The sequence below is a fragment of the Rhopalosiphum maidis genome, chromosome 3 (assembly GCF_003676215.2).
Source record: "Rhopalosiphum maidis isolate BTI-1 chromosome 3, ASM367621v3, whole genome shotgun sequence".
Lineage (NCBI taxonomy): Eukaryota > Metazoa > Arthropoda > Insecta > Hemiptera > Aphididae > Rhopalosiphum > Rhopalosiphum maidis.
This window is the reverse complement of record NC_040879.1, coordinates 70,216,945-70,240,743: the sequence shown is the minus strand read 5'-3', so window position 1 is coordinate 70,240,743 and position 23,799 is coordinate 70,216,945. Positions and strand designations below refer to the sequence as shown.

The following is a 23,799-nucleotide window of genomic DNA, read 5'->3' as shown; positions in this document are numbered from 1 at the left end:
ACTTTCCCACGTGTGAGATAAGTGAATCCATGCGTCAGAATTCCTTAAGTGAACTGCCGTACTGCCATCTGAAAATATGTAGTCAATTAAATTTGTATAATGGTTGGAGAATAACTTGAGAATTCAGTGTTTTATAAGCATTTAAATTATGAATTTGTAATATGAGTAAAAAGTATCAAATACAACTGAGTTGTATAATGTTTATCGTGTAACAGGTTATTTGAAAATTATGAAAGTTAATAATGGGAGATTAGAATCATTTATTTAATGTAATGGTCAGGGTTTCATGACACTAAACTTTTGTTACATTACTATTCATTTCCTATCAATTACATTCAATAACCATTACACGTACATTGCATATAACACGTATTATTCTCAGCATCTTCTAGTCCATTTGCAACATAGGATGTTGATACTTTCCCACGTGTGAGATAAGTGAATCCATGCGTCAGAATTCCTTAAGTGAACTGCCGTACTGCCATCTGAAAATATGTAGTCAATTAAATTTGTATAATGGTTGGAGAATAACTTGAGAATTCAGTGTTTTATAAGCATTTAAATTATGAATTTGTAATATGAGTAAAAAGTATCAAATACAACTGAGTTGTATAATGTTTATCGTGTAACAGGTTATTTGAAAATTATGAAAGTTAATAATGGGAGATTAGAATCATTTATTTAATGTAATGGTCAGGGTTTCATGACACTAAACTTTTGTTACATTACTATTCATTTCCTATCAATTACATTCAATAACCATTACACGTACATTGCATATAACACGTATTATTCTCAGCATCTTCTAGTCCATTTGCAACATAGGATGTTGATACTTTCCCACGTGTGAGATAAGTGAATCCATGCGTCAGAATTCCTTAAGTGAACTGCCGTACTGCCATCTGAAAATATGTAGTCAATTAAATTTGTATAATGGTTGGAGAATAACTTGAGAATTCAGTGTTTTATAAGCATTTAAATTATGAATTTGTAATATGAGTAAAAAGTATCAAATACAACTGAGTTGTATAATGTTTATAGTGTAACAGGTTATTTGAAAATTATGAAAGTTAAGAATGGGAGATTAGAATCATTTACTTAATGTAATGGTCAGGGTTTCATGACACTAAACTTTTGTTACATTACTATTCATTTCCTATCAATTACATTCAATAACCATTACACGTACATTGCATATAACACGTATTATTCTCAGCATCTTCTAGTCCATTTGCAACGTAGGCTGTTGATACTATCCCACGCGTGAGAAATGTGAATTCATGTATCAGCGTGACTTGAGTGATCTGCCGTACTGCCTTCTAAAAATATGTAGTCAATTAAATTCGTATAATGGTTGGAGAATAACTTGAGAATTCAGTGTTTTATAAGCATTTAAATTATGAATTTGTTATATGAGTCAAAAGTATCAAATACAACTGAGTTGTATAATGTTTATAGTGTAACAGGTTATTTGAAAATTATGAAAGTTAATAATGGGAGATTAGAATCATTTACTTAATGTAATGGTCAGGGTTTCATGACACCATCTTTTTGATGCACTTCTATCAATTGATTTTAATTACTTTGAGTAACTATTATACGTAGACTGCATTAAACCTGCAATATTCTCGACCTCCTCCAGTCCATTAATGTAGGATGTTGATACTTTCCCACGTGTGAGATAAGTGAATCCATGCGTCTCCATTCCTTGAGTAAACTGCTGTTTTGTCATCTGAAAAAATGTAGTCTTTTAAATATGTTTTATAAATGAATTATAAAATGACACTACAACACACCATAAGAAGTACTAAAATTTATATATGACACCTAGTACGCGGCCAACACTGATTAATTCAGATATGGAAAAAAACTAACGGACAAACTTCATTCTTATTACAAAAAATTTGAAAACAATTTACAGCTGAAGATCATATACCCATAATATAAATGTAAAACTGCAAAAATATACGAAATTAAAACGTATTACCCATGATAAGAAACAATAATATTGATAAACCATATAAGATAGTACAAATCTACTGGATTGTTTTGTTTGATTATAACGTAAAAATAGTGTATTTAATGAATGCACTTGTACAATATCCTATAATTGATCATATTCAAATTGAAATAAATAAGAATTTGTATTATTTGTCAATAGTATGTTTTATAGTGTGTCCAAAGCATGAGGTTAAATGAAACGGGTGACGATTTTAATAATGGTATAATACAATCATTTATTTCATCATTTGGACAACTTTTTTAAACATTAACTTAATATTAGAGTGTTTTATATACAACTTAAAATATGAATTTGTGAATTCCGTCTTCTTTATCGTATACACAAGTAGTAAAAATAAAGATAATTTTATAGCTAAAGGAATCTTTAACAGTAATAATAACAAACTAAAGGTGTTTACAAAATTTTTATTCACATTTTTAACAAATCTCAATTTTTACACTACTAATAATTTAGTACTAATTACATTCAATAACCAATACACATACATTGCATTATTATTTTCAACATCTTCAAGTCCATTATTAACATAGGATGTTGATACTATCCCACGCGTGAGAAATGTGAATTCATGTATCAGCGTGACTTGAGTGATCTGCCGTAGTGCCATCTAAAAATATGTAGTCAATTAAATTTGTATAATGGTTGGAGAATAACTTGAGAATTCAGTGTTTTATAAGCATTTAAATTATGAATTTGTTATATGAGTCAAAAGTATCAAATACAACTGAGTTGTATAGTGTTTATAGTGTAACAGGTTATTTGAAATTTATGAAAGTTAATAATGGGAAATTAGAATTATTTACTTAATGTAATGGTCAGGGTTTCATGACACTAAACTTTTGTTACATTACCATTCATTTCCTATCAATTACATTCAATAACCATTACACGTACATTGCATATAACACGTATTATTCTTAGCATATTCTAGTCCATTTGCAACGTAAGCTGTTGATACTATCCCACGCGTGAGAAATGTGAATTCATGTATCAGCGTGACTTGAGTGATCTGCCGTACTGCCTTCTAAAAATATGTAGTCAATTAAATTCGTATAATGGTTGGAGAATAACTTGAGAATTCAGTGTTTTATAAGCATTTAAATTATGAATTTGTTATATGAGTCAAAAGTATCAAATACAACTGAGTTGTATAATGTTTATAGTGTAACAGGTTATTTGAAAATTATGAAAGTTAATAATGGGAGATTAGAATCATTTACTTAATGTAATGGTCAGGGTTTCATGACACTAAACTTTTGTTACATTACTATTCATTTCCTATCAATTACATTCAATAACCATTACACGTACATTGCATATAACACGTATTATTCTCAGCATCTTCAAGTCCATTTGCAACATAGGATGTTGATACTTTCCCACGTGTGAGATAAGTGAATCCATGCGTCAGAATTCCTTAAGTGAACTGCCGTACTGCCATCTGAAAATATGTAGTCAATTAAATTTGTATAATGGTTGGAGAATAACTTGAGAATTCAGTGTTTTATAAGCATTTAAATTATGAATTTGTAATATGAGTAAAAAGTATCAAATACAACTGAGTTGTATAATGTTTATAGTGTAACAGGTTATTTGAAAATTATGAAAGTTAAGAATGGGAGATTAGAATCATTTACTTAATGTAATGGTCAGGGTTTCATGACACTAAACTTTTGTTACATTACTATTCATTTCCTATCAATTACATTCAATAACCATTACACGTACATTGCATATAACACGTATTATTCTCAGCATCTTCTAGTCCATTTGCAACGTAGGCTGTTGATACTATCCCACGCGTGAGAAATGTGAATTCATGTATCAGCGTGACTTGAGTGATCTGCCGTACTGCCTTCTAAAAATATGTAGTCAATTAAATTCGTATAATGGTTGGAGAATAACTTGAGAATTCAGTGTTTTATAAGCATTTAAATTATGAATTTGTTATATGAGTCAAAAGTATCAAATACAACTGAGTTGTATAATGTTTATAGTGTAACAGGTTATTTGAAAATTATGAAAGTTAATAATGGGAGGTTAGAATCATTTACTTAATGTAATGGTCAGGGTTTCATGACACCATCTTTTTGATGCACTTCTATCAATTGATTTTAATTACTTTGAGTAACTATTATACGTAGACTGCATTAAACCTGCAATATTCTCGACCTCCTCCAGTCCATTAATGTAGGATGTTGATACTTTCCCACGTGTGAGATAAGTGAATCCATGCGTCTCCATTCCTTGAGTAAACTGCTGTATTGTCATCTGAAAAAATGTAGTCTTTTAAATATGTTTTATAAATGAATTATAAAATGACACTACAACACACCATAAGAAGTACTAAAATTTATATATGACACCTAGTACGCGGCCAACACTGATTAATTCAGATATGGAAAAAAACTAACGGATAAACTTCATTCTTATTACAAAAAATTTGAAAACAATTTACAGCTGAAGATCATATACCCATAATATAAATGTAAAACTGCAAAAATATACGAAATTAAAACGTATTACCCATGATAAGAAACAATAATATTGATAAACCATATAAGATAGTACAAATCTACTGGATTGTTTTGTTTGATTATAACGTAAAAATAGTGTATTTAATGAATGCACTTGTACAATATCCTATAATTGATCATATTCAAATTGAAATAAATAAGAATTTGTATTATTTGTCAATAGTATGTTTTATAGTGTGTCCAAAGCATGAGGTTAAATGAAACGGGTGACGATTTTAATAATGGTATAATACAATCATTTATTTCATCATTTGGACAACTTTTTTAAACATTAACTTAATATTAGAGTGTTTTATATACAACTTAAAATATGAATTTGTGAATTCCGTCTTCTTTATCGTATACACAAGTAGTAAAAATAAAGATAATTTTATAGCTCAAGGAATCTTTAACAGTAATAATAATAAACTAAAGGTGTTTACAAAATTTTTATTCACATTTTTAACAAATCTCAATTTTTACACTACTAATAATTTAGTACTAATTACATTCAATAACCAATACACATACATTGCATTATTATTTTCAACATCTTCAAGTCCATTATTAACATAGGATGTTGATACTTTCCCACGTGTGAGAAATGTGAATCCATGTCTCAGCATGCCTTGTGTGATCTGCCGTAGTGCCATCTAAAAATATGTAGTCAATTAAATTTGTATAATGGTTGGAGAATAACTTGAGAATTCAGTGTTTTATAAGCATTTAAATTATGAATTTGTAATATGAGTAAAAAGTATCAAATACAACTGAGTTGTATAGTGTTTATAGTGTAACAGGTTATTTGAAATTTATGAAAGTTAATAATGGGAGATTAGAATCATTTACTTAATGTAATGGTCAGGGTTTCATGACACTAAACTGTTGTTACATTACTATTCATTTCCTATCAATTACATTCAATAACCATTACACGTACATTGCATATAACACGTATTATTCTCAGCATCTTCAAGTCCATTTGCAACATAGGATGTTGATACTTTCCCACGTGTGAGATAAGTGAATCCATGCGTCAGAATTCCTTAAGTGAACTGCCGTACTGCCATCTGAAAATATGTAGTCAATTAAATTTGTATAATGGTTGGAGAATAACTTGAAAATTCAGTGTTTTATAAGCATTTAAATTATGAATTTGTAATATGAGTAAAAAGTATCAAATACAACTGAGTTGTATAATGTTTATAGTGTAACAGGTTATTTGAAAATTATGAAAGTTAATAATGGGAGATTAGAATCATTTACTTAATGTAATGGTCAGGGTTTCATGACACTAAACTTTTGTTACATTACTTTTCATTTCCTATCAATTACATTCAATAATCATTACACGTACATTGCATATAACACGTATTATTCTCAGCATCTTCTAGTCCATTTGCAACGTAGGCTGTTGATACTATCCCACGCGTGAGAAATGTGAATTCATGTATCAGCGTGACTTGAGTGATCTGCCGTACTGCCATCTAAAAATATGTAGTCAATTAAATTTGTATAATGGTTGGAGAATAACTTGAGAATTCAGTGTTTTATAAGCATTTAAATTATGAATTTGTAATATGAGTAAAAAGTATCAAATACAACTGAGTTGTATAATATTTATAGTGTAACAGGTTATTTGAAAATTATGAAAGTTAATAATGGGAGATTAGAATCATTTACTTAATGTAATGGTCAGGGTTTCATGACACTAAACTTTTGTTACATTACTATTCATTTTCTATCAATTACTTTCAATAACCATTACATGTATATTGCATATAACACGTATTATTCTCAGCATCTTCTAGTCCATTTGCAACGTAGGCTGTTGATACTATCCCACGCGTGAGAAATGTGAATTCATGTATCAGCGTGACTTGAGTGATCTGCCATACTGCCTTCTGAAAATATGTAGTCAATTAAATTCGTATAATGGTTGGAGAATAGCTTGAGAATTAAGTGTTTTATAAGCATTTAAATTATGAATTTGTAATGTGAGTCAAAAGTATCAAATACAACTGAGTTGTATAATGTTTATAAAATAACAGGTTATTGGAAAATTATGAAAGTCAATAATGGGAAATTAGAATTATTTACTTAATGTAATGGTCAGGGTTTCATGACACTAAACTTTTGTTACATTACTTTTCATTTCCTATCAATTACATTCAATAATCATTACACGTACATTGCATATAACACGTATTATTCTCAGCATCTTCTAGTCCATTTGCAACGTAGGCTGTTGATACTATCCCACGCGTGAGAAATGTGAATTCATGTATCAGCGTGACTTGAGTGATCTGCCGTACTGCCATCTAAAAATATGTAGTCAATTAAATTTGTATAATGGTTGGAGAATAACTTGAGAATTCAGTGTTTTATAAGCATTTAAATTATGAATTTGTAATATGAGTAAAAAGTATCAAATACAACTGAGTTGTATAATATTTATAGTGTAACAGGTTATTTGAAAATTATGAAAGTTAATAATGGGAGATTAGAATCATTTACTTAATGTAATGGTCAGGGTTTCATGACACTAAACTTTTGTTACATTACTATTCATTTTCTATCAATTACTTTCAATAACCATTACATGTATATTGCATATAACACGTATTATTCTCAGCATCTTCTAGTCCATTTGCAACGTAGGCTGTTGATACTATCCCACGCGTGAGAAATGTGAATTCATGTATCAGCGTGACTTGAGTGATCTGCCATACTGCCTTCTGAAAATATGTAGTCAATTAAATTCGTATAATGGTTGGAGAATAGCTTGAGAATTAAGTGTTTTATAAGCATTTAAATTATGAATTTGTAATGTGAGTCAAAAGTATCAAATACAACTGAGTTGTATAATGTTTATAAAATAACAGGTTATTGGAAAATTATGAAAGTCAATAATGGGAAATTAGAATTATTTACTTAATGTAATGGTCAGGGTTTCATGACACTAAACTTTTGTTACATTACTATTCATTTTCTATCAATTACTTTCAATAACCATTACATGTATATTGCATATAACACGTATTATTCTCAGCATCTTCTAGTCCATTTGCAACGTAGGCTGTTGATACTATCCCACGCGTGAGAAATGTGAATTCATGTATCAGCGTGACTTGAGTGATCTGCCATACTGCCTTCTGAAAATATGTAGTCAATTAAATTCGTATAATGGTTGGAGAATAGCTTGAGAATTAAGTGTTTTATAAGCATTTAAATTATGAATTTGTAATGTGAGTCAAAAGTATCAAATACAACTGAGTTGTATAATGTTTATAAAATAACAGGTTATTGGAAAATTATGAAAGTCAATAATGGGAAATTAGAATCATTTACTTTATGTAATGGTCAGGGTTTCATGACACCATCTTTTTGATGCACTTCTATCAATTGAATTTTAATTACTTTGAGTAACTATTATACGTAGACTGCATAAAACCTGCAATATTCTCGACCTCCTCCAGTCCATTAATGTAGGATGTTGATACTTTCCAACGTGTGAAATAAGTGAATCCATGCGTCTCAATTCCTTGAGTAAACTGCTCTATTGTCATCTGAAAAAAGGTAGTCTGTTAAATATGTTTTATAAATGAATTATAAAATGACACTACAACGCACCATAAGGAGTACTAAAATTTATATATGACAACGAGTACGCGGCCAACACTGATTAATTCAGATGTGGAAAAAAACTAACGGACAAACTTCATTCTTATTACAAAAAATTTGAAAACAATTTACAGCTGAAAATCATATACCCATAATATAAATGTAAAACTGCAATAATATACGAAATTAAAACGTATTACCCATGATAACAAATAATAATATTGATAAACCATATAAGATAGTACAAATCTACTGGATTGTTTTGTTTGATTATAACGTAAAAATAGTGTATTTAAAGAATGCACTTGTACAATATCCTATAATTGATCATATTCAAATTGAAATAAATAAGAATTTGTATTATTTGCCAATAGTATGTTTTATAGTGTGTCCAAAGCATGAGGTTAAATGAAACGGGTGACGATTTTAATAATGGTATAATACAATCATTTATTTCATCATTTGGACAACTTTTTTAAACATTAACTTAATATTAGAGTGTTTTATATACAATTTAAAATATGAATTTGTGAATTCCGTCTTGTTAATCGTATACACAAGTAGTAAAAATAAAGAGAATTTTATAGCTAAAGGAATCTTTAACAGTAATAATAACAAACTAAAGGTGTTTACAAAATTTTAATTCACATTTTTAACAAATCTCAATTTTTACACTACTATTAATTTAGTACTAATTACATTCAATAACCAATACACATACATTGCATTATTATTTTCAACATCTTCAATTCCATTATTAACATAGGATGTTGATACTTTCCCACGTGTGAGAAATGTGAATCCATGTCTCAGCATGCCTTGTGTGATCTGCCGTAGTGCCATCTAAAAATATGTAGTCAATTAAATTTGTATAATGGTTGGAGAATAACTTGAGAATTCATTGTTTTATAAGCATTTAAATTATGAATTTGTAATATGAGTAAAAAGTATCAAATACAACTGAGTTGTATAATGTTTATAGTGTAACAGGTTATTTGAAATTTATGAAAGTTAATAATGGTAAATTAGAATCATTTACTTAATGTAATGGTCAGGGTTTCATGACACTAAACTTTTGTTACATTACTATTCATTTCCTATCAATTACATTCAATAACCATTACACGTACATTGCATATAACATGTATTATTCTCAGCATCTTCTAGTCCATTTGCAATATAGGATGTTGATACTTTCCCACGTGTGAGATAAGTGAATCCATGCGTCAGAATTCTTTAAGTGAACTGCCGTACATCCATCTAAAAATATGTAGTCAATTAAATTCGTATAATGGTTAGAGAATAACTTGAGAATTCAGTGTTTTATAAGCATTTAAATTATGAATTTATAATGTACGTCAAATTTATCATAAAAAACCACGTTTTATAGTGTTGATGAAGTATCAGCTAAACTGAAATATATGAAAGTAAATAATAGGAAATTAGAATCATTTAGTTAATGTAATGGTCAGGGATTCATGACACCAATTTTTTGATGCATTTCTATCAATTGAATATTATTTACTTTGAGTAACTATTATATGTACAGTGCATAGAACCTTTAATATTCTCGACATCCTCGAGTCCATTATTAACGTAGGATGTTGATACTTTCCCACGTGTGAGATTAGTGAATCCATGCGTCAGAATTCCTTGAGTGAGTTGCCGTATAGTCATTTGAAAAAATGTTGTCCGTTAAATATGTTTTATATATGAATTATAAAATGACACTACAACACACCATAAGGAATACTAAAATTTATATATGACAACTAGTACGTGGCCAACACTGAGTAATTCAGACATGGAAAAAATCATACTATAATTTAAATCTTCAATAAAAATTTAGAACTTATCAATAATAACAAAAAAAAAATTGGATTACATTTGTAATCCTCGCGACTACTGACGATCTATTAAGATGCACAAGCTATGCAGGGTTAAGAAGTTTCAGCTTCAATGTATGTATGAACGTTGATAACGGGAAATTTATATTATTTTCTTAATCTATTGGTCAGGGTTTCATGACATTAACTTACATTTTCCAAGGTCGATTTACTGCGTTCTGATTGCATATTATTATATTCCTCGCCAATACCAATATTTTCATATCATTTAAAATGAAGCTACGGACTTGTTTAAGTATTTAAAAAATTACCAAACTGGTGTCTGATATTGCTTAAGTTGTTTTGTATTGATGTTGTTTTGCGCTAACTGTCGGTCAAACATGATTTTGGTTTATTTCGTTGATTTTTCATGTGTTTGAGAACCCTGCACTACCTTTTCAAATATTGCTAGCGGAATATTCTTCAAATAATAAACCATGATTCATCTCTCTTTAGTCTACCTTAAATTGTGTAATAAAATTATTATGTGTATGTGCTGTTATCTCACCGAGAACCGGGTTATCGCGATTATCTTTAATCGAGAGTTGCTTAGATACCTTTACCGAAGTTGTGATTAGCTGTACCTCGTTATCACAGATCCTCAACTCGTGATTGTGATAACCAGGTCGGTTCGTTTATGTTGAGGTGAGTGAGTGAGACCCGCATATCGCAACAACACAACCTCGTAGTTCGATCGGCGGTAGAAATACAACTTAACATTAAAATTATTATTTGCTTTATGTACATTATAGTTGATATTTTATTTATTAGTATGTTTCTTATTTCCACAAATTATGTGCAAAACGTCGTGCGCCAATAATCAATCAGCCTCCGAACTATGTGCGGCAAAAAGTCTGCCCTGGTCTTGTACCCGTTGACCAAACTTACAGGAATTTTGCGAAAGCATATCTCGGAACATGTAAGTCAATCTTACCTCGAAATTTTTGACTTATTAGGATATTAATTACGTCATTTTTGATTTTCAAAACTGCGCTTATTGCAACACCGACTACTGGCTCGTATAATAATTCACTTTCGGGCTGTAAAGTGAAATAATATTTATTATTATTTTAATTGTATTCGTTTAAAAGAAGCCAAATAGATCATCATTTAATTATAAATTTACTTAGGTATAATATTAGGTATACTTGATGAATAATAAAAAAATTCATATTTTCTGTCTGTGTTTTCATTTGTTGTTGTAGTTCTGATTGTATGTTTACATAAATGTCAATGATTAATTTAATATTGTTGATTTCATAACAATTATTACTTGTTTGCAGTATTTCTACTTCAAGTAAATTTTTATCACTAACATTGTATTTTAAATATTTGTCCCTAAAATGTATTGTAATTAAATAATCTACTACTTAAAACTGAAATTGTATGATATTATTTACTTTATCAATTAGTATATTTTATGTGTTATTTGTTTATGTAATTATTTTGATAATGGCAATATTAATTACATACTTTGAATTTGTTCTAGTGACATCTATTTATAACTACTTAGAATTATTTTAAATCATAGGTTCTCAAACTTTTTTCATGCATCGCCCACTTTGATTCTCAAAAATTTTCCAGCGCCCCCTAAAAATGTTGTAGTGTATTTTAAAGACAGTATAGTTTTCATGCCGGCTATGACAGGCGTAAAATCAATTATGAGGATATGTAGTAGGAATTTAATTTTAGTTTGAAGTTTAAAAGTACATAGGACTTTTTAATCAGTATTGCCCCTCTATCCTGTTTCAACGTCACCAACATTTCTTAGGGTCTTATACCGCCCCCATGAAGACTATCAACACCCACAGGGAGGGCGCTATCTCCCACTTTGAGAATGACTGTTTTTAATTATATTTTATTTTGATACTACTAACTATTTTTATTTTTACTTAAGTACCATTATTTTTTCTATAAATCTTTATGAACATTTTTATATTTTTACCTGAATAAAGTAGATGTACCTATTACCTAAACTAGAAAATCAAAAAACAGTAGGTTTTGGACTAGGTAACTTGTTTTACATTTGAAATTATGTTTATACCTAAAATATTTTTTTAAGATACCTTAAGTTGTATTAAAATAGGTAATATTGTATAATAATTTATTTAATAAAATAAGTAATTTTATAAAAAATTGGAAATAATGTAGATAATTAGTTCATAAATAATAGTTTCATAAAATATTAATATCGTTGTACTTAAATGACACTTTATATATTTTTAAATTTACTTATTCATATTTTATTATTATAATATCAATTGTATGAATTGTAGTTTTCGATTTTATTTTATTAATGGTGTGGTATGTCCATAATTTGTTTATATAATTTTTATTGAAATAATCAATATCAATTACCTATACAAATATTTGTTCAGTAGCCAACAAAAGAATGGATATGCCAAATATAGTTTCCAATTCTATTATGGCTTACAATATAGTTCACTATTTTTTTTTTACCAATCATATTTTAACGATTAGTTAGATAAATATAAATACCTAGTACTTAATAAATCAGTAAACTACTGTAGAATTATACAATTTAATGATTATTTTTTTTTTTTTTTTTTTTTAACTTGCCTCCAAGTAGTATTATTGATAAAAATAGTTTCTAATAATTCTTGTATTAGGATAGAATAGTAAGTTTATGTATCACTATGCTATATGTATGAGTTGTTAAATAATTAATGAAGTTAGTTTTTTTTTTATTCTACAGAGTTAAGTAAAGTTGTTAATAAACATCACAAAGATCAAATAGTAATGTGATTCTCATAAATTTATTATCTTATCTTTTGATAATATATTTATTATACTCAGTATTTAATTTTTCAATTTTTATATAAATTTATTTACATTAAAGCATAATACACTCAATTATCATTTGAAAATGAATATTTATGTAAATTGCAAAAATACTAGTCTAATGTATATTTTTATTATAAATTATCGAGCTAAATTTTAGGAAAAAATTAAAACAATTTCATGATTTTTATTTAATTTAATTTTTTGTTCAAGAAAATACATTAGTTTTTAATGTTTTAAACAATTTTTTTTTTTTACTATTTCAGGGTTTCCGTGTATCTATATCTATGGGATTAGTTATAAGTACTACATTAATTGTGGTATTAGGAAATTATTGGAAAAGAAGAAAGTATTCCCGAGAATCGGCACCTGTTATCAAACATTATTCCTATGACAAAAGAAAAGCTAATATTGATGTACCTTCAGGTAAGTTAAAATGTGTATTAAAACAAACAATTACATTTATTATAATTATGTTTTGTGTTTCAGTATCTAGTTTTAGAATTTTTAGAACTAGCCATAGATCACTAAGTCCTAGCATCAAATCTACCAATCGACAAGCATCTGTGATATCTTCAACTCAAGATTCTCCAAGCCATTGTAAATCTTCAGAAGTTAAATATACTGCACCTCAACAACTAGGTGTAATGGGTAAGTAATATTTTAAAAGTTTGGTTTGTTATACTTAATTATTTAAAGTCAAATTATTTTAATTGTTTTTTTTTTTTTTTGGTTAAGGAATGGAATCATTAGCTTGTAGTATATCATTTTGGGAAGATGCATTGACAGCATTTTCTGGCAATAATTCAACGATGGTATCCAATAAACTTATGTCCACTGAAGATTCTCAATTTTGTAAAGAACTTCAACTTTTAGTGGACTCTGCTTACTCATTACAAGATCAATGTCAATTACTTTTCTTAGATCAAGTAAGAATTTAATATATTTATTTTTTTCAATGTTGTATATTATATAACTAATTGCAATTTATCTTATTATTATTTTTTTTAATTTAGAGGTCAGTATTATTTCGTGTTCAGCAGAATGGAAATGGTGACACATTGAAGTTTGATGATCGTCGTTCGTCAGTAGATAGTTTTGTATCAGCACGCACAGATGTAAGTTATGTATTTTGTATTAAAATAATTAAAATTTAAACACTATATATTTCAGCAAATTGTGACCTTACTCCAAAATGTCGATAGACAAGACTGTGAGTATCCTCTAAATGTCTTGAATTTGCCTAACCGTCTGAGTTCTTGTCTTGGTGTCTCTTATATAGTATCAATACATCAGAGTGGTGGGCATGGTGATAGTGATTCCATTGTTACGAGGGGCCTCACATTAAGTTTTAATATTTTTGTCGATTCATCAGTTTTGACTTTTCTACGAAGTTAACAACATGTGAAAATATCTAAATAATTAAATTAAATAATACTATGTTTGTCCTGATTTCCACACGCTTACGTTGTTAATTAAACAGAAAACATGTCACCACACTGAACAATATATGGGAACAAAATTGTATACATATAGATATTTTTTATCATTGAGTTCGTAACAGTATCATGTTTCAAACTAATGCATTTTTATTCAACTGTTTGTAGAATTAAAATGGCTCAGTAAAAAGGTTTAATATTTCAATAAAAGAGTTCATTAAATAAATCTAATGATTAGTTTAATGCAACACGGCATTATAATTTTTTAAGTATTAAAAACATATTTTATAATATATTATTATGGGATATTAGTTTATTTTAAAATTATTTCTTGTATATAAGAATGAATGTAATGGGAGGGGGGATCAATAGTTGAATCTACTTTCCCTTGATTTCTTTTTATTGTGGTGTTTTTATAAATATAGTAGAACCTCTATTTAACAAATTTTCATTTAAAGAAGACGTAATATCTATATGTGCAGTTTTTGTCTTGCAATCGTAAATTATAAGGAATGCCTTAGATAATATTCTTACCTTTAAGTTTGATAATAGGTAAATTGATTCCAATATTGAAACTAACAACATAAAATGTGTTCTGCTGAACGAAAATTTGGTATGGTATATGTTAGGAAGACATAGACAACATATGCGAGTATGATGTCCTCTTAATGAAACTACATGTAACAAAATATTTTATGAAATTATGAGATTTTCATTCAAAAAAATTTCTATTCAAATTAATTTTGTATTATTTTCTACAGCAAATTTAAAACTATTGTTTTGTAAATTACACACTTGTCAATTACATAAATGAGAGTATACACTCAATCTTACGCAATCATACCTTGTTAAATATTATTACCTTAGACCAGGAGTGGGAAACTGGCGGCTCACGGGCCTCAGAACCTTTTTTTATCTGGCCCGCACAACATTTTCAAATTACATCATACAATTTCAAAGTCAATCATCTATACTTTATGCTACGTCTGTGCTAAATTAAAATACGTAATATTTTGAATGTCCTTTTTTTTGCTCTCTATGCTCTAGCCTACTAAATTTTAATTTTCTAAAAATTGGCCCTCTAATAACTTTCAGTTGCCCATTCCTGCCTTAGACTATTGTTATTGATTTTGATATGTAACATGTGATCTACCAATAACTAAATTGGCTGTTAGCTAGTTTGTCGTCGCCGTTCTTTCATAAGTGTGCGTTGTATGTTTTAAAAATTGTAGCCAATCAAGAAGAAACATTTTAAGTACAGATTATAATTATATTGATGAAAAAACTGGAAAATGGAGTGCGAAAAATAGTCACCGTTGAAAAATTTGGAATTCTATCTAGTACAGTATCGACAATAATCAAGATACAATTATAAAAAGTGCAGAGATCTTGGAGAGCGTAATAAAACTATTTAAAACGTTTAAATAAAATGATGTAGACAAAGCAGTTATAAAGTGAGTAAAAATGATGCATGATAAAAATATATCTTTTTTACAAGAAAAAGCATTCGAATATACTCGACTTTTGAGACTTGAGACATTTCATGCCAGTTCTGGTTGTGTAGACAAATTAAAAAAATATCACGGCATGACAATAAAAATTTTATCAGGAGGGAGTTATAGCGTTTCAGAAGAAGATTATTGTTTTTGAATCTAAATTAATCAACATTTTAAAATATTGCGAACACAATAATATATTTAACATGGATGAAACCACTTTTTTTTCAAGTGCTTACCAAACAAGACATTAACGTTAAAAAATGATAAATGCTATGAAGGAAAAAATAATAAAAAGCATGTAACTGTTGTTGTATGTGCTAATATGTTTGGAAAAAAAAATTAAACTTTGGATAATTAGAAAAGTTGTTCTCTTTTTAGACAACTAGCCAGTACACCTGCATGATTCAACGACAAAACTAGTAAATGTCTAGTTAGTTTTCTCTTCTTTTCACCTTAATACAACATTGAAATTACTAGTGTGATAAAAAAAAATTTGAAAATTCACTATTGACAAATGACTCTTAAGAAACTCCTTTCAAAGCTGGAAAACTGTCAACTTACTGAAAATTTCATTAATCTCAGAACTTCAATTTGTAAATTTCAAATGTAAAGCAAAATAAAATTTTAAAATCACAATTAGAAATTGTTTCAAAAAAGCAGGATTCTCAGATAGGCCAATTCAAGAAAAAAGTAGAACAATGGATTCTATTGAAAAATGTTGAAATCAGTTGCAAGTAATAGGTGTTATTAATGAAGACATACTGATACCAATAGATACATTTTTAAGAGTGGATAAAAAAATGTTATTGTTACTGAATATTTAAAAGATGATGAGATTCTGTGAAGATTACAAAGAAAAAGACATAGGCGAACCTCATTTCTCTCATCCAAACCTAAACAAAGTTATGGTATGTGTTTGAGACTTACATTCATCCAAATGATACCTTTAAGTCTTTTAATAAATGATAATATTTTTATTATCAAAATGGTATAAAAGTTGTTCAACAGGACATTAGAAAGTTTTTCGACAACATAGAACAAAAAAAAAAATATTTATACATGTATTATAGAAGAATAGTGTGACATCACATCCTTACCAAAATTTAATTTTGGATCCAAACAAAACAAAATAAAAATTTAAAATGTGTATAAAATAAAATAAGTTTGTAAATTATAGTCTTTTAAGACAGTTAAATCTATAAAATCTATTCATAAAAGACAAATGCAAAATAAAAAAATGCTCTAAACTGTTTTAAATTGTTTTAACAAACAAAATTAATTTAATAATTTATTTTGTACACATTTTAAATTGGCATCTTAGTTTGTTTGGATTCAATTGATCTTCTAATTGATAAAATGTATAACACTTGATAACGTGTATGAAGTAGACACTATTCGAGCGTCTTGATATAATTGATTTTTTTTATTTTAATTAATTTATTAAAATTATACACATATTATATATTATTACATATTTGCATGAATTTCATTCACTAAAATGATTTTTTTTTAAGTTTCTTAATAGAAGTTTACTGTAATTTATTATTCTTAGGTGTATTAATAATTGGTGTTATTGTTATTTCAAAAAATGTACTGATATCTGATATGGCTTTAATATACATAGAGATATTGAAGCTTATGTATAAGCAATTATATTCTATGTTTACATGTGATAGTTTTAAACCAGTTATATATCTATGTATACTTCTATTTTAACTAGTAAATAAACAACTCAGACTAGAGAGCCTTGATAATAAATTATTATTAAGGCTCTCTAATTCGGACTATAGTTTAGGTTTTCTTAACAACAAATTGTAACAATATTTGTATTAAAAAAATTGTGTTAAATTCATTAACAAAGAACCATATATTTACTTAAAATGTATGAGGTAACTTTTTGCACTATAACAAATTGTAAACTACAATGATAAAATAAAGATGGCTATCTAGTTAATATATTATTATATATCTGTGGTTACTAGCTAAAAGCAGTTTCAATTGTTTCAAATCCACATACACTCGCATTTCTACCGATAGTCAGATGTATTTAATGGGGTCATAGATCGATTTTCAAATTAATTAAAAGAACCATGTCATTACTTTTCACATTTTTATTTCTTGTATTTGTTTGATTATTTTAAGACAAGTAATAATTGAATTAAACAAAATGATAAAAAGATAAATCTGTTATTGAAAAAATTGAGGGAAAAAGGTGTTGAGCCTTTCGGCTTACATTAAATGAATTACGTTTCTCAAATCACATCCATATGTTGATTGAGTTACAAAATATACTCTGCTGATATAAATTATATTATATTATAATTAGGGCTAGGGAATTCATGCCCTAAAAAACTTTAAAATATGCATGTATTTATGTCCTAAAGAATCATTGTTTAAAAAAGTATATTTCTAATAACTAATAATATTTGTAGATATGATACATAAATAGATACATTTTTATTTAATTATCCAAGATAATTATTTTCTTTTTTTTAGATTTGTTTTCATCTTACATTGAGTTTTAGTCTAAAACAAAAATATTTAAATTGTTTTAAAAAACAACTTAAATTGAATACATTTGAATATTTTTAATATAGTACTAATTACATTGAACTATTAGATATTTTCTTAAGTTAGGTATTAAAAACTTACCCTTTCATATAAAAAATGGTCAAACATGCAAAATATGCAACTATAAATTTGTATTACTGTGAAACAAATTTCTTTAATACTAAGCTATGTTTTATTGATTATTTAAAAACATGCAAACTCCTATAAGTCCCGAGCCCTAGTTATAATTTATAAAAAATAATATGTAATAATACAGTGGACGCCGCTTATTAGATTCAAAATCGTCTGGAACGGCACAGACGTATCCAAATACATTATAAAAAATTTGGCTATAAGACTCAAATTTTGTAAAAAAAAAAAATGGTAAAAAATAAACATTTTGGGTTATTTCTGGTTTTGATTCATGCTTATAATGTGTGTATGAACAACAAAATTTTATCGTATTTTACATTTTTAATACAAAATTAAATTCATAAAATAAATATGTAATTAAAAATTTTTTTTTTCCAACTTCACCTATTCATTTGGTTATAAGATTCACTTTGTGCTGGTCCTGAAGTGATTCTTATAAGTGTCCACTGTAATAATATTTCATTTATAACTATTTTTTGGTATCTTATTATTATGATTTCTTTGTTAATATCAATAATGACTATGTTAATGCTTAGATTTTTTTAAATACATTTCAAGTAAATACCTAAATGCTTTATTTCCTGAAGTAGTACAATTGTAAAAATAGTGATGTATGCATAGTTCATTTTAAAATCTGACTTTGCTACTATACAAAGATATATGATGACTTCTGTTTTAAATTATAATTTTATTAAAGTTGATAAATATATGTTATTTGACCTTGATGATTTTCATATTATTTTAATCTTTATTATTTTTTCTCAATGTCATAATAACTATGTAATTTAATGTTTTAGGTAGCAAATTTGAGAGAATTTGAAGAATTAAATTTTGACAACTATTATCTATATCAAAATGCTTTAAGGTACTCTGAAATTGAAGGCATTGCTTGCAGGTAAGTAATATTTTTAAATTTTTTTGTTAAATTATCATTAATCAAACACGTATTATTTGAGTATTTTATTATGATTGTACAATGATTTAAGAAGATTGCAGGCACTGTTTTTTTCTCTCTTTGACCCAATATAAACATAATGTATTTACCCAAAATCATTTTCTTTTTGCTTAAGGTATGATATTATATTGTTTTGTTTAAAAATTGAATATTGTTTCAAAACAAAACTATTTAATAAAATACAATTTAAAACCAGCATATCAAAATCAAAATCTCATAAATATTTTATATCATAATTTTTTTAACAGGTGATTTTACTTTTAAGAAAACTCAAAAATCATTAAAAATCATTTTATGTAAATGCATTTTATCTATATTGCACTTAGGTTTGAAAAGAAAACAAATATTGTGTTGATATTCTCTTAACAATATTTTAATCAGTTTTTAATAGATTATTATTTTTGTTTAGGAGCTATCGAACAACATTAGTGAATTGTGCTTCAGATAGAGAATATGTCTGTAAATTACACTGTATCCGTCAAGCTTTTGAACATTTATTCAAGAATGAAAAAAACTCAATGTGGTTTTCGGATTGTGGGAGACGTATATTAACTGATATATTTTTATTTGCCGAAAAAGTATTATTTTTTTTTCATAATATTATGTTATACTATAAATATATATTTTTTTTAATCCAGCTTTACGATCCATTGAGTATCTTACCACCAAAACTACCTCCTCCCATTTCTCTCTGTCATACGCTATAACTTGCTAATCAGCCTTACCTTCTTGGGCTACCACATTTCATATCTCATTTGTGCTGTTTATCCATCTTCTTCGTAGTCTTCCCCTTGATCTCTTCCCCACTAACGTCCAAGTCATTATTTCTTTTATTAGCCATCTGTCTGCTCGCTATGCATGTTCAACCCATTGCATTCTTATACTTTTAATAAATTGCACAATATTTTCCTTTTTGTATAAGTTTTCTAGCTGGGCATTTGATCTCAATTTCCATTGTTGTGTTTCAGTATTAAATACTGGACCATGTATTTTTCTTAGGATTTTCTTTTTAAATCTTCTTAATTTCTCTTCATCACCTCTCCAGTTGTGGACCACATGGCACGTGCATAAGTCAGTACTGGTCTTATGTAGCTTATATGAAATTTTTCTTTAACATTGTTTGATATCGCTTTTGATTTAAAGAGGGTTTCCATTGCGAAATAACATCGATTTGCTGCATTCAGCCTTACATTTATTTCTTCGTGCATAATATTTTTGTTGTTTAGAGTTACTCTCAGGTACTTAAATTCTTTAACTTGTTCGAATTCATTATTTTCTACTATAAGATTGGAGCTATCTTCTGGTCCTCTTGTTACCACTATGTATTTTGTCTTCTTCGCATTTACTACTAGACCCATATTTTTACTTTATATTATTACATATTATTAATTTCTTCAGATTTGTTTGAACTTCTGCTTGAGTATTTTCAGTGATTATGATGTCATCTGCATATTCAAGTAGTAGTAGTCCTCTTCAAGTGACCAGGCTTCTCCGTTTGACATTTTTCGGACCACACTTTCTAATGCCATGTTAAAAAATTTGGATGACATGCCATCCTTTTGTCGTAGTCCACTTTTGTTTTCAAAAGCCACACAGTTCATTCCCAAGTTTTACTCTACTATACGTTTTTCTGTTGCATAGTTTTACCATTTTGATAATTTTTATAGAGATGTCAAATACCCTGAGTACCTCCCATAGCCTTTCCCTGTCAACACTATCATAAGCTTGTTTATAGTCCATAAACACCATGTGACGATCCTTTGGGTATTCATAGTGCTTTTCCATTAATTGTCTTACTACAAATATATGGTCTGTGGTTGATCTTCCTTTTCTGAATCCACTGGTGTTTTCCTACAGCTTCTTCAGCGTATCTCTCTAATTGTCTTAATATTATTATTGATATATTAGCTAATAAAAATATTATTTTATTTTATTGTAGGATCCTAAGGATTTCTTTTAGCTTATGAAGAGATGTTGGGTTGGGCAAAAACTGATGCTCACTGGACAGAGGCTGAAAATGAATTGTCAACTAGGGGTGTGAAAAAAATGACTTTTTATGATATTGTTATGGACTACATTTTAATGGATGCATTTGAAGATCTTGAAGCTCCTCCTACATCGGTGATTGCTGTAATACAAAATCGTTGGTTATCAAAAGGATTTAAAGAAACCGTAATACTGAATTTATATATATATATATACATATTTAATTCTTTCTAAAATTATATACTATGTATTGAGCCACTGCAAAAATGTATAAAGTCAACAAGACTAAAGAATATGTTTGGCTTGCCGTAGCTCACTTATCTTATTTATTTATTAGTAAAAATTAGAGAAGTGAGCGCGGCACTCATATATACCTAATCATGTTACATCATATTAATGTGCCTATTGTCAGGTTACATTTTGTATGGAACACAACAAATAAAATAATAACTTCTATATATTATACAGGGTGATTTTTTTTTAATCAAACAACCCTCGTTATTCCAAAATTTTAAAAATATTTTGTCCTACATAATTCTCAGACAAAATAAAACAGTATATTTAAAAAAAAAAGTATATATGATTATAAAAAGTAATTTTTTTAAAAAAAATATATTGTTTTATTTTGTCTAGAAATTATGTAGAAAAAAAATAAATTCAAAAAAGTTAATAGATTTTGAAATAATAAGCGGTCTTTAATAAATTAAAATGAAACACTCGGTATATTACATTTATTTTTTTTAAAAAGGAAAATGTGCTTGGTTGTAGTTTATATTTAAAAATTACTCAACTAATATAATGAAAATGTTATTAATTGATCTGATTTTAGAAATACCAAGAAGGTTCAAAGAGTAATTCATTGAATATTCTTAAATTGTGTGTATAAAACAATTAAGTATAATTGAAAGTATTATGAGTATTATTTGAAATAAAAATGTATACATATTAGCACTATGCTTTGATCACTGAGTACGGCACAGATGTAATTAATAAAAATGGTTGAGTACAATGGTTAACAAATTTTTGTTACAAATTACATGTTACTTTTTTTGTACAAAATTGTTTAGCTAGTATTATGTAAAAATGTATTAAACATTTTATGTTTCAATAAATATAATAAATTGCTATGGTATATATAAATTACAGAAAAGTTACAGTATGTCAAATTATATCATATTTAAAAATGCACTATAATCACTTTGAATATAATATATTTTACTTTAACAAATTAATTGTTATCATTAATTGTTCTAAGAATGTATTACTCACAGGGCCGTGGAGAGAAAAGTTCAGTCTAGGAGGAAATGCGTAAGGGCCCCCTATTATTATTATAGTAGTGGTTTCCAGGAGTCACGGTCACCCTCCTTCTCCTACCCCCTCCCAAGACCAAATAAAATTCAAATATATATATTTTTTCTATTTTAAATAAAAAAGTAAAAGCACAAATTTGTAAAAAAATTAGTTTTAATATTATTGTAACTTGTAGCAATCAAAAACACAAAGTACTGAAAATTGTCCGTGTACTGTTCGCTTGGTAAAACCGTAAATAGAGCATATTATATAGAGTATTGATGCAAATGACACGATAACAAATAATTTTACACAAATTACTTTTTCGTGAAATAGTTTTCACATATTACACATATATATATATATGATATTATTTTATCATTTGGTTAACATACCTTCAGCTAAAATTTGTAAATAAGCGAAAAAAAAATTGTTCGAATTATATAATTAATTACGGTGCCTCTTTTTTCGAGCCCCTTTAAACGTTTAGGCCCGAGAGGAATCCTACCTTTCCTCCTCACAGTTCTCCCCCCTCTATCAACAGGCCTGATTACACATGTTCTGAAGAATAAGATCCTATTATTATGTTGGCTTTAAATCTTTATTCAGTAGTAGTAGGTGATGGCTCTTTTCATTTTATATGATTTAAGAATTTTTAATATAATATTAACTATATATATTTTTGCCTTTTCTAGGCTTTATCAACTGCAGTATGGTCAGTACTCCGTTCCAAGCGTAGTAAATTGAAGTATCCAAATGGTTTTATGCATCATTTTTACAACATATCTGAACAAATGTCACCTTTACTTGCATGGGGCTTCTTAGGTCCTGATGAAGAACTGAGCAGAATATGTTTATTTTTCAAGGTATATAAATATTAATTGATTATATCATCTAGTATAGTTTACTACTAGATAGTATTAAAGTTTATTTATAATATCTTACTATTATATTAAATTATCTAATTATATATAAACTTGCATTAGTTATACATTATTTTTAATTTTCTTAGGACCAAGTTATTGAATTGATGCGTGATATATTTAGTTTTGATAAATGTCGTTATACTACCAAAG

At 27.6% G+C, this 23,799-nt stretch overlaps 2 protein-coding genes across 30 annotated transcripts; one reads left to right on the top strand and one right to left on the bottom strand.

Moving 5' to 3' along the window:
• Positions 1-2,610: 2,610 nt before the first annotated feature.
• Positions 2,611-9,307, bottom strand: LOC113556393. Of its 29 annotated transcripts, none has more exons than XR_003625205.1 (11): positions 8,885-8,944; positions 7,891-8,108; positions 7,559-7,694; positions 7,126-7,277; positions 6,731-6,860; positions 6,292-6,443; positions 5,897-6,026; positions 5,480-5,609; positions 3,752-3,881; positions 3,335-3,464; positions 2,611-2,630 (listed from the first exon to the last, which is right to left on the bottom strand). XR_003625205.1 is itself a non-coding variant. In XM_026961299.1 (5 exons), the coding sequence occupies exons 2-4, from the start codon at positions 8,069-8,071 to the stop codon at positions 5,512-5,514; spliced, it is 312 nt and encodes a 103-aa protein (XP_026817100.1). In that variant the 5' UTR covers positions 8,072-8,108; positions 8,885-8,944; the 3' UTR covers positions 5,145-5,192; positions 5,480-5,511. The 29 variants fall into 29 exon arrangements, 1 of the variants encoding a protein (XP_026817100.1); XR_003625204.1 differs by lacking the exon at positions 2,611-2,630 and adding an exon at positions 2,954-3,047 and having other exon boundaries at positions 7,543-7,694; XR_003625203.1 differs by lacking the exon at positions 2,611-2,630 and adding an exon at positions 2,954-3,047.
• Positions 9,308-10,547: 1,240 nt separating this feature from the next.
• On the top strand, positions 10,548-23,798 carry LOC113558334 (mitoguardin-like; the record flags this gene model as incomplete). Its single annotated transcript, XM_026963798.1, is given in 11 exon segments — positions 10,548-10,968; positions 13,118-13,277; positions 13,341-13,502; positions 13,590-13,780; positions 13,868-13,969; positions 19,290-19,387; positions 19,857-20,025; positions 21,387-21,396; positions 21,399-21,619; positions 23,419-23,589; positions 23,736-23,798. Coding segments are annotated over 11 exon segments (1,428 nt in total), but the record flags the coding sequence as incomplete, so codon positions are not given.
• Position 23,799: the final 1 nt, after the last annotated feature.

Excerpts from the sequence above, each read along its gene's own strand:
- LOC113556393 (XM_026961299.1), bottom strand. The coding sequence starts at position 8,071 with ATGGATTCACTTATTTCACACGTTGGAAAGTATCAACATCCTACATTA. Across the intron at positions 7,695-7,993 it reads GGAGGTCGAGAATATTGCAG|AAGGCAGTATGGCAGATCAC; the intron begins GTTTTATGCAGT and ends ACATATTTTCAG. Across the intron at positions 5,610-7,558 it reads GTGTTATATGCAATATACAT|ATGGCAGTACGGCAGTTCAC; the intron begins GTAATGGTTATT and ends ACATATTTTCAG.